We start from the raw sequence: 12060 nt of genomic DNA on the forward strand, positions 1-12060 counted from the left end.
GTTAGACCACGTAATTGCTCAACAGCTTGGCAATTTTTAATACACTTCTAGGAGAAATATACTTTGAGAAAGGTTATGTGACAAAATCAAAGATGACTTTCTTATAGAAATTATTATAACTTACTATTTCTGGTATTGTTGGCTAGTTTGTTGATACCAGGTGGTACTAGGTGTATTTAAGGTATGCACCAGTTTGCACATATTTTAGCACTAGTAAAAAGACCATAATTATTTCACATAGAAAGAATTTTCCTGTCTTTGCAAATTATCAAAACTTATGTCAATAATTTCTCAGTTGGGGAAACCTGCAAAGATGTTACAACGTAAAAAAGGCTACCAATAAGATATCAAGAACCAATCTAATTTGTTTTGAAGTCTTTGCAATGACTGCAGTAAAAAAAGCAAACAGTCAGTATCTGTTTTAATCTCTTATTGCAGGTTGTAACAGAATAATGCCTCTGTCACAAGGGTACCCAAAGCCCCCCTCCCCAACCAGTTATGGTCTTGTACAGCTGTAAAGCCATGAAATGCCTTGAAACTTTTTCTACTCTACTACACATAGGTTGTGCTGGGATCTGTATATATGTGCAGGTTTTTACTGTTTAAAAGTACATATGGCACTGACTGCATCATAGACAGTTGTAATAGGTGCATGAATGACCAGTAGAAATGACTGGAGTTCTGTAAAGTTTCAGAGATATCTTGAGTCCTAAGGTAGACCTTGTTTGCAGTCAATGTGCTTGTTCTACTTCTAGGCTGTTGTTTCTTAGGCCACACCAATTTAATTTGTTGGTTCTCCTGATTGTTTTTAGAAAAAGTATGAAGCAACAGCAAAAACAACAGGCCTAGGTATAGCCCAAAATGCTAAGAGCCATGAACAACATATATACCAGGCAGGTTTGTAATAATGAGTTTAAACTTTTAATCAAACCACTGCTTTTATAGATGGAGCACTATAATAACATCTAAGACTTTCTTCAATTATAGGGGCCAAAACAGAGCATTTTGCAGTTGATTCAGAACCACAATTTTTTTTGCAAATCAGAAAACAATGAAGCAAGTGAATCCTCTGTGAACCAATTGATTAAATTGGCGTAGCCTTGATACTAAATCAGACATATACGGATGTTATATTGTAGGAATAATGATGACCAACATTTATGACCAACATATTGGGGTGCACCACTTTTATATTAGTCATCCCAGCAAAAAGGTAATTTAGACATTTGTTCCACTTGCATCTGCCTAGAATAAGTATAAAGTCTATATATTTTGCTTCTTTGCAACATAAAACTGGGAGAAAGGGGAACATTAACAAACTAATCAGGGCATGCTACTCAAGACTCGTGCCGTGCAGTCTGTGTATGGTTAGGAAGATATCTGTGTTTGATAATATGACATTGTGTTTGTGTTACAAATCAAGAAAATACTGATGACAGCCAAAGTTTTATCACTACTAACATCACAAGTTTACTTGTTGTCAACCTTACCATTTTGTGCACACACCGTTTTTGTCTTCTTTGTGTATCACGAGTGGAATACGTGCAATTTACTAGCCTGGATTTGATTTTCCTCAGAGATTTTCTTAACATTATTTAATGGTGGTGGAAATGTATAAATATATGATTGTTACACTTAGTGATTTTTTGATCTTATGCACATGTACATGTACTTTTAACATTATATTCATATATCTAGCCATGATATGGGCTACTATATTCTTGTAGAGTGCTTTTGCTGCATTGTTTATTTGTCAGAAAAATGTGATTGGCTGTAGGTGTCTCCTGACCTCTTATGTAAGGTCGTGCTGCTGCCTCTTTGATTTAGACCAATACTCTGCCAGGTAATCTTGAAAGTTCATCTGTGTTGGTAGAAATCATTAGAAAGCAAGTTCGAACTGTAATTTCCAACAGAAGCACCCAAATTTTTGACTGAACAACTCCTGTCTTTGTCAAGGAAAAGCTGGAAAGCTATCCACTGTACATCAGGGCTCGACTAACCATCCCTCAATAATGATGGTAGAACCACAGACTTTCTACAACCTATATATATGATCCACTGCACACAGAGTTCTGTGTGTCATCTGCATAATGTGATGTCAGAAGCAGTGGATTGCTTGACAAGGACTTGAGTTAAAACGTCAAAAATTTGGGTCAATCTAATTTCTTGTGTTGGAATTTACAGCTCAAACTTGTTTCATAATACTACCCAGATTAATAAGGTAACTTTCCTCTGCTGTTAAAACTATGTGGCATTTGAAGGTGAAAGAGAAAAGTGAAGAAAGTCTGATATTTTTTTTTCTCTGCATGTCCTTGTGCCATTCGTTGTTAAAAGTAGCAGAGGAAGGTAAGTCCCTTGGACAATGTTCCTGTGTGTCTGTGGCCCTTATTCATGACAAGTGTGTACTAATGCATGTTCCTGTTCCCTGTGGAGTGGTGGATATACCCCTGGTGTCCATGTTACTGTAGTGTTCAGAAGACAAGGCCTCAGATGGCCCTTTGGCGTAGCCTATAGTCCAGTCTTGTTAGCTTTAGTCCGCTCCCCAAAGTCCGCTACCCTGCAGCCTTCTTAGCTTTAGTCTGCTCCCAAAAATGCACTACCCTTCAGTCTTGTTAGAAACTGAGCACCATTACCATTTAAATGATCTGCAATTATGACAAATAAAGAGCTTAGTGTTGGTCGAGGTGGATCTTGGTGAACAGACTAAAGCTCACAAGACTGGACTCCAGGCTGCCTTTGGTGACTCTCAGATGGGAGAGTCAGATACAGCAAAGTTCACCTGAATATAAAAATCAAGAACATTTAACTTTTGTAATCTGCACGATATAATATTTGTGTGAAAGCTTAAGCCAGTGTGTTGCTCATTTCACTTCAGTATTCTTGAAGTAGTTTGTACTTTTTTGCTGTACTTCTTTTTCTTTTAAACCAACTGGGGATTTAAATGCTGCTTCCTCAAAAGAAAAGAGAGGTTGGCACTTGGCAGGGCAATAAGATGTGAGCCTACAACATCAGGCAATGTGCACAACTGTGTAAGGAAAAGTTAGAACCCTGAAAGTTGGTTTGTATTAGTGGCCACAAAGTTACTTCACTGGGCATTTACCTGTAATACTATGATACATAAGATGTCACAACTTTTGAAATAACTAAGTTGTCAAGTAATCTGTTTACCTGGACACAATATAAGATGATCCTTATAATTTGATAATTTAAATTTATTCATGATGTAAATTTTAATTCATACAGTACATAATGACTTGCAGTTCAGGTTACAATGTACAGGTAATGACAAAATTTATGCAATTTCACTTGAACGGAAGAGGTACCCTGGGGGACCACCTCAACTTGTTTTCTCAAAGAACTGTAAGCATGTTAAAAAAGAAGCCAGAATTGTCAGTTCAAAGCTTCATTCAATGCTTTTACTTGTTTTTTGAGAAGAAGGTTGAATTTTTTAGACAGTCCCATTAGACATCAATAATGTAAAATGCATTTAATCCAGAAGTAAGTTGATTGTGGAACAAAAATGAACATTCCTGCTCATAACCATTATAGCCCACGCAACCGTACCAAAGTCAGGTTTTGTAAAGTCTCCGCTTTTCCCTTTTTGACAGGAACTTGAGCTGCATGTGGAAGCAAAGACGGGTTCACCTGCCCGGTTTATTATCCATAAAAGTCCTCGTATGATACACCAGAACTTGCTGAGGTGTAACAGATGTGAGAGAAACTATTTTTACATGCATGTCAAGTTCCGAAGGTCTTGTGCAGATGTAAAAACTGAGATGATGACGATACTTGAACTTGGTGTACATCCTTGTTACCACACTGCTGTGCTGTTTTCTATCAAGAACTTTGTGCAAGAAAAAGTTGATTTCGTGACTGTGTCGTGTTTGTGTCTTCTGTGGTGTCTGTACCTTTGTAACTAAGATGTACCAAGTTTCACATTGGAATGCCATATAATTGGACACACAGGCAGGAACTCATAATTCACGATTTCTTTGAATACACATTAAATTAGATAGTAAGTGTGACTGAGGAATTGAATGGGTCATTATGTAAAGGAAATTTCTCCATATCTGCCTGCAGACCATAAATTTGTAGGGCAGATACGACAAGTTGAAATTGCCCATCCATCCTTCCTGCCTATGTTTACATGCAATTCCCTATTGCAATTGTACTGGTAACTGTTATTCAATACAAATCTTCACAGCATGATCTTCCAACATCTCTCTTTCCAACTTACAATAGCTGTGAGTCTACTACTTCTACAACTTGATGATGAAAATACAAGCAGTTTGTATCGTAGAACTTCAGTTTATTGTCCTTAGAACCTGGTGAGCTTGAGAGGGAAGTTCTCAGTGATGAGATGGTCGTTCTGTAACACGATGACCACGTTCACCTCAAACTCCACCTTGAAGTTGGATGTGATGAGCGTGGGGCAGGTGAAGAGCCGAGGGAAGATCATGTAGATGGGTAGAGTCAGCCCGCGGCACACGTCCCCCTCCCCGATCTGGATGTTCTGGATCTCCGTGGCGTCGCGAGCGTAGCCTTCAGCGCAGCCGCAGGTCTCCACGCGCACCAGCTGCAGCTCGATGGAGCGGATCGGCGACTCGGAGCTTTCCACGACCAACTCTCCCGTCAACGGGCGCGACAGGCAGCATACGGAGGAATCCAGCTTACCTTTCACAACAAACCTGTAATGGACAGAAAGGGATATTCATCAAAGAGTTATAAAACATTGATAACTCTATAAAAGACAATGTACAACAGCATCACTATAATTATAAAATATGACAAATACACTGAAGTACAGTAGTTGAAATCTCACATGCACATAGAGTTTTTAAAATCTCCCTAAGGAGTTTGTTATGATATGTACATGAAAATCTTGAGGAGGGCCTGCATGCGAAATTTTCGCCGATTATGGAATACGTTAAATTCTCAGCTGATTACGACTTTATGCTTTGCGGCTAATGTACTACATGTATTATGAATTATGTTGCTTTTTGGGAGGCTGCCTACAGATTACGAAGACTTAAAGGCCTGATTACACCTTACGAAAAAGGGCATGCAGGCCCCCCTTGAGCAAGCTGTCATTAGGTTTCCCAAGTCTAGACAATTGTTGCAGTACCTTGGAACCTGACTTTTCTCCTTGATGTTCTGTAAGGAGTCAGGTGTGATGGTGAAGGGCACAGGTTTGGCCGAGGCCTTGTCCTTGGAGTCCCTGTACTCCAGAATGATCTCGCTCTGTTTGGTCAGGTCTTTGTTCAGCAGGGAGCGTTTCACCTCAGCTCGGAGCAGGTACTGAATGTTCACGAAGACGCCGTGGTATGTCTCGTACAGCACCTTGTTGTGTCCCTTCGGCTTCAGGGGAACTTCGAAGGGGATTTCGGTCTTTCCGGAGGGCAGCTTGCCGGGCTTGACCAGCTCCACGGCGTAGCTGACTAGCTGGATGGGCTTCAGGGAGTTGTAGAAGGCTTCAAAAACACCCACACTTTTGGCACTCAGCTGCAGGTTCACAGAACCCTCCATTGACAGATTCACACCTGGTAGTGATGAAAAGGTTTACACTCATGTAGAAAATGCTTTAGAAAATGGCCACATTTCTTTTTCTAACAATAACAAAACAGATGGCTGCAAGGTTGCACATCTACAAATATTCATTGGAACTTTTGAGGAAATCTAAATTTTTTGACAGAGTTTGATTCATAATCATATTAGCTTTTTCTACCTGCATGATATTACTAGTATCATTTTGGAGCTGAAGGTTGAATAGCTGGGAATGTACACCTTGCATTCTCTTAGAAGTTTAGGCAGTTCAGTTCTGAATCTTGACTACATTGTATGCTAGCAACAAATGGAAACTGGTGGATCTTTGATATTACTGTATTAAAGTTTGGAAGTAACGTTCATAGACTTTTACTTTAAAAACTATGGCATTATGTTTACCTTGGTGCTGCATGTCTCCTTTACTCTGGATCACCACAACTCCAGACACGAGCTCCCCGTCATAGTAGATCTTATTCACCTTCTTCAGGCGGATGTCCAGTGCCATGGCGGCCCTCTTTTCTAATTTCCGATCAAACCAAAGAAAAATGGGCCTCTCACTCGGAAAGTGGGGATGGGAGGGGGGCAGTCACGAGTGTTTGCACAGGGCAACTCGTGAGTATCAAAGTCCACTGGGGTATGTCACTCGACTGAAAAGTCGGAGCAGACTAATAGGCACAATTTCTATACACACCAAACTCATACAAATTGTTGATGTGGACAAAATGTCACAAATTCCATCCCGACGACCTGATTTTTGGGCAAAAACACCCACTTCCGGGTTTCAGAGCATGATGGGAAAATCCAAAAAGAGGCTAAAAAGAAAGCCGATATCTGATTGGCCGTAACATGTTAGGCGACCTCTCATTGGTTGATTTGAAGACCCAGGCACTAGATTTGAAAACGTAAGTTCAGAACTGAGGAGGGATCCAGCTGGAGGAAGGTTTAAAAGGTTGGTGAGATTTTGCACCATTATTTTACGCTGTTTGGGAAAAAATTTGAAATCTTTGTTGACTTAAAAGGAAATGTAACTTGTAGGGCCAGAAGGGAATGTTGATCTTGTTGCGATTTTTGTGTTTTATGCTGTAAAATTTGACAAATTTCGTGACAGATGCACACTAAGCTACATGACAAAGGGAAGTGTGGCGTGGGTGATCCAAATTTTAGACAGTTGAAATTTAAGCGTGGTTTCAGTCTTGATTAGCCTGAGATCGGAAAAATAAAACAACTACATGCACTATTGGAGAGTACGGACATTTGCTTTTATGCCCACAGAATATAGATCTTTGTGTAACCATTTTTGTTTGCAATTTCAAAATATTTTTCTTTTTTCACAGGACTGTAGTCTGTTAAGGCTTTGTTTGCAGCAAAAATGGAAGACTACGTAAAAATCGAGAAGATTGGAGAAGGTAAGGAACGTTTTGTAGATCTGGTGGTGGATAATTACTAGTAAATATCTGTCCTTTTTAGCTGAGTGTGAATGGTGTAAATTTATAATTTTGAAGAAGACTCAAAAATTCATATCATATTCACCAAGGTATCAAAGACCAAGGTATCATCATAGAGATTCAAATAGATTAATGTAGATTGAATGATTAGATTTTGTTTGTTTGCTATACAAGTTATAATACAACTATGCACTCAAGATGTGGATGCTTGCACGGCATATGAAAAATTTCCATTTTATTGGAATTTGAGGTGGTTTTGTTCATGTCTCCCTTCTTGCAGCTGTTTGTTTGTTTGCAGAACTGGTAAACAACCTTAACTGGTGCAAAAATTATATGCCACCAGTTTCATGTCAGTTACTAGCTTCTACCTCATGGGTTTTACATGATTACCTGCCCCAAACATTTCATTTATTTTCATTTATTCTTTATTTAGCCAGGAAACCATGAACACATATCGTCACTTTCAACATTTTTTTCACCAGTCAAATTTGACAAAAGGCTTTTAAATAGACATGTTTAAATGCAAGATGATGACAGCTAGTTGGGAGGGAGTCATATCAGTCCACACAAGTTGAGGCTTGCTACTTGGGAGGTAATAAAACATGAGCCTGCATGCCTTTTCCTGTTAGCCAACCACTTGTAGGCAAAATGGAGATTCTATCGGCGGCCCTCTCCTCTGGCCAATGATATCCCTTTTTAGGCCAATTTCTACTATTTAGTCAGTCTGGAAAAGGAGTCTTGAGCATCGTCTGAAAATTCTTCCTGAAGCGTAATTGAAAAATGAATTGGTCACATTAATTCCACATGGCACATTTATTTGTTATCCTTATTGAGTGTTACTGAAAAATTCTTTGTATTGTGCAGTTGAATGCCAAATTTCCCCCCAAATAAGTACAGAACACCCAATGTCTGCAGACTAGTTTTGCTACACACTCCAGTAATAAACATTCCTGGAATGTTCTGAGAACTTCTGACACAAACACTGTTTCTGACCACACCAGGTACCTATGGGGTTGTGTACAAGGGGAGGAATAAGAAGACAGGTCTGACGGTGGCTCTGAAGAAGATCAGACTGGAGAGTGAGGAGGAAGGAGTGCCCAGTACAGCCATCAGGGAGATCTCCCTGCTCAAGGAACTCATGCACCCAAACATTGTCTGGTAAGTCACAGTACAGGCTCATTCTGAGTCCTGACTGGCCATCAAAAGACATGTACACTATAAATATGGTGTGTCTATGTTGTAATATAAAACTGGTGGACATACCATCTATCAAGTATTTGATATCTAGCCTGGGTGCCATCCTCCGTAGTTTCTGACGGTCATGGAGGTAGCCAGCGACATTAGGGAGCCAGTGGAAACTACGGAGGATGGCTCCCAGGCTATTTATCAATATCTTCCCAGAAAAGAACAAAAAGTAGTCAACGGTCATACCTTCAAATACCAAAGTTTTCAACCTAGGATTCAAGTGTTCAAAACCTCTTCCCAGAAGTTGTCACCAATTGCAGTAGGTGCAACCTCATGATCACTAGATGGTTGGAAAACATCTATGATCTAGCTTGAAAGCTTAGTAACGAAAGTAGTTATGTCTGCTTATCTTTAAAAAAAATTGTTGCATCCATGTCCCAGCCTACAGGATGTCCTGATGCAGGAGTCTAAACTGTACCTGGTGTTTGAGTTCCTGACCATGGATCTGAAGAAGTACATGGACTCCATCCCCTCTGGACAGTACATGGACACTATGCTGGTCAAGGTACGTGTAAAGCATTCCTTTTCTGAAACAGTTCTAAAATGTTATTTCCATTACAAAAAGATTGGACCAAATTTTTGACTGTTCAACTCCAGCCTTTGTCAAGAAAGACTCCTTTCCAATTTTCAGCTGTTCATCTTCAATCTTTACCAAGAAAGACTTCTTTCCAATTTCAAGTTGTCAACTCCAGTCTTTGCAAACCAAGATGCCATTCCTTGACAAAGACTAAGTTTGAACAGTGTTGAACAGTGAAAAGTTTTGTGAAACTGTCTTTTTGTAACGGAAATTACAGTTCAGATCTGTTTTAGAATGACTTCTACCAACACAATAAGACACATGCTAACATTCCTTTTTTTGTTGTTGATCAAAGCCTTGATAGTGAGTGACTGAGTGAGTGTTGTTGTGGAACTAAGAAGTTTTTACAGCCACTTTTCTTACAAGAACTCATAGTTGTTTATACACGGTGTAACAATACGTACTGTTGTGTACTCCGCAGAGCTACCTGTACCAGATCCTGCAGGGTATCGTGTTCTGTCACTCCCGCCGTGTGTTACATCGCGACCTGAAGCCGCAGAACCTCCTGATCGACAACAAGGGGATCATCAAACTGGCAGACTTTGGCCTGGCTCGGGCATTTGGGATCCCAGTCAGGGTTTACACACACGAGGTAAGCTTGTTAGGTGTACAGATGGAGTAACATGGAGTACACCAGCCAACAGTGAGAGATTACCATGAAACCTGTCTACACTAACAGGGACCACCCAAAGGACTTGAATAATGTAATTCCTGATTTTTTCATGTCCTTTACGTTCACTGTTTCCAATCATTTTCTTTTCTAAAGTTTTATACCATCAATTTATCATTACTACTACTGTTGTCAAATCATTTCTCTTTGCCTCCTGTCCACTCCCACTACCATTCATTTTTCTCAGATCATGAACACAAAGTGAATTACAGTATGTCAACAGCATTAGACAGGTAACCATTATTGTTTAAGGCTGTAGTGTTGTGATGCCAGATAGACCAGACTCAAGACATTAGAAAAAAGTATACTATATAACATTAAGAAGACTTGATTAAGAAGTCATGATTGACAACTGTCTGTGTGGATGTGTCCTCCAGGTGGTGACCCTGTGGTACCGTGCCCCTGAAGTCCTGCTGGGGTCTCCCCGCTACTCCACGCCTGTCGACATCTGGAGCATCGGCACCATCTTCGCCGAGATGGCCACCAAGAGACCGCTCTTCCACGGAGACTCCGAGATCGACCAGCTCTTCAGAATTTTCAGGTACTGATTCTGGGACAAATTATCTTGACTTTGTGAGTTTGTCTAGCCTACTCTAATTACAAAAGAATTTCAATAACTGCATTTTTTTTTAATACTAGTACTTGGTTCATGTTCCTGTGAAGCCGGGATGTTACACCGAAGGGTGGTTAGACCGGCTATGCAGATACATGTACTTACTGATTTTGTCATAAACTTGTATTTCAAGCCTTGAGCAAAGTCTACCAAGGTCAAAGAAGATGTGAAAGAAAGAAACATAGAATTTATTGTTTTGGTATTCTGGTATGTCATCGTAACTTTCATCCTGTTCGCACGCATGCATCAGTTTTGGGAGCTCAGAGGATGTCATCTCTATCATAAACAAATCAGTATGGCCTTGTCAAATAATCACTGTAGCATATGCAGCACAAATATAGGTAACACATGGGACAGTGAAGTAATGTTACTGGATGAATAACAAGATTTGTGCCCCCCTCCCCACCCCAGGACCATGGGCACCCCTACAGACGACATCTGGCCGGGCGTGACCCAGCTGCCTGACTACAAACCCAGCTTCCCCAGCTGGAAAACCAGTCCAAACCAGCTCAAGAGCTCCGTCAAGAACATGGACGACCAGGCGCTGGACCTGCTGCAGGTAAATTCACTGTTTTTAACCCCCAATATATCCTCATAAGTTGAACTACCACTTGTTGTATGCACACTTTTGTGATCATAAAATTGTAGGGGTGCACATAATTTTTGACTGCATGTTCACCAGTGCAAGTAACTTTACAGGCTATTACAATCACTTGAAATATCCAGTAAATGATAAAAAACCAACTAGTGTCTAGAGTGTTGTATGATTGTGAAAAGGTATCCATTAACCACCTGTTATAATTAGCTTACTACTTTTACTAGTATTATCATAATATGAACCTAGACATGGCCCTAGATAGCACTGACTAAAAAGTGAACTTTCTGTCTATACATTCTAGTTAGGCTCTGTGGTAATAAGTAATATACTACCTTCTAGCTACTTTTAAAAACTTATCACTGAAACAAAACATTTGTGTCTTCTGTCCTGTGTTTTACTAAAATTGTGTTGTGATTTGATTTGTTTCACAGAAAACCCTGATCTACGACCCTGCAAACCGTATCTCAGCCAAGGCTGCCTTGATACATCCTTACTTTGATGACTTGGACAAGGCCTCCCTTCCCGGCACAAACTTCAAACCCAGCTAGAAACACTGTATAAATCGTCATACAGATACCCTGCGCATCATTCATATATCCTACTCTTCTGTATCTACTTGTGCTGTCTTTCTATATCCTTATGTATACATGTAGTATCTTTTGTTTGTGGCTTCTACATGATTATGACTAGTAATATGATTCTAGTACTATTAGTGTAATAACAAAATTTGTTCTGGCATACTGTATGTAAAAACACTGACTGTAAATGAAATGTGCTACATGTACACATTATGTAGACATTCTTATTTTTCATCTCAACAACTGTATAGTACAAAAATGTATTGATAATGCAGTCAACTTTCAAAGCTTAGACAGGCACAGGGACTTTTTCCTACCTGTTGTGAACATTTCAAGGTAGACAGGGCAGGGTAAAATGCTCATCAGCTAAGAATTACTGCTGTAGAAAAGATTTTATAGGACGTTGTTCAGAAAATTATCAACTACTCAACCAAAAGTGGCAGATGTGCAGTAGTTTTTGCCAAGATGTATGTAGTACTGTAGTCATTCATTGCCAGATTTTACTATACACCAACATTCCCATAACATGATTTTATAAAACAATTGCACAGTGCAATTGCTAGCTAGATCATCTCCCCTCATATGCAGCTAAGATTCTGTCTCCAACATGTATGAACATTGTTTTTTCTGATTTAGAGTAAGAGTAAATTGTCAAGCTGGTATTGGGAGGAAAGGTCTCTGACTATCCCATTTCTAAATGCTGGTCTTCCCAGTTATGGCAGTCATATGTCACAATCTTTCCTCCTGTTAATGTTACACGCTAAATGAGATAATAGATACAGTATTGGGT

At 39.7% G+C, this 12060-nt stretch overlaps 2 protein-coding genes across 2 annotated transcripts; one reads left to right on the top strand and one right to left on the bottom strand.

Annotated features, from left to right (window-relative positions):
* Positions 1-39: 39 nt before the first annotated feature.
* LOC109485474 (Down syndrome critical region protein 3-like) lies at positions 40-6310 on the bottom strand. Its single transcript, XM_019789121.1, has 3 exons — positions 5944-6310; positions 5126-5540; positions 40-4688 (listed from the first exon to the last, which is right to left on the bottom strand). Exons 1-3 carry the CDS (start codon positions 6047-6049, stop codon positions 4319-4321), a joined length of 891 nt encoding a protein of 296 aa, XP_019644680.1. The 5' UTR covers positions 6050-6310; the 3' UTR covers positions 40-4318.
* Positions 6311-6388: 78 nt separating this feature from the next.
* Positions 6389-12054, top strand: LOC109485472 (cyclin-dependent kinase 1-A-like). Its single transcript, XM_019789119.1, has 8 exons — positions 6389-6493; positions 6879-6950; positions 7991-8147; positions 8616-8739; positions 9233-9403; positions 9859-10022; positions 10506-10653; positions 11124-12054. The coding sequence occupies exons 2-8, from the start codon at positions 6914-6916 to the stop codon at positions 11238-11240; spliced, it is 918 nt and encodes a 305-aa protein (XP_019644678.1). The 5' UTR covers positions 6389-6493; positions 6879-6913; the 3' UTR covers positions 11241-12054.
* Positions 12055-12060: the final 6 nt, after the last annotated feature.

Source organism: Branchiostoma belcheri, unplaced genomic scaffold (assembly GCF_001625305.1).
Source record: "Branchiostoma belcheri isolate BF01 breed outbred unplaced genomic scaffold, Haploidv18h27 scaffold76, whole genome shotgun sequence".
In the NCBI taxonomy this organism is placed as follows: Eukaryota; Metazoa; Chordata; class Leptocardii; order Amphioxiformes; family Branchiostomatidae; genus Branchiostoma; species Branchiostoma belcheri.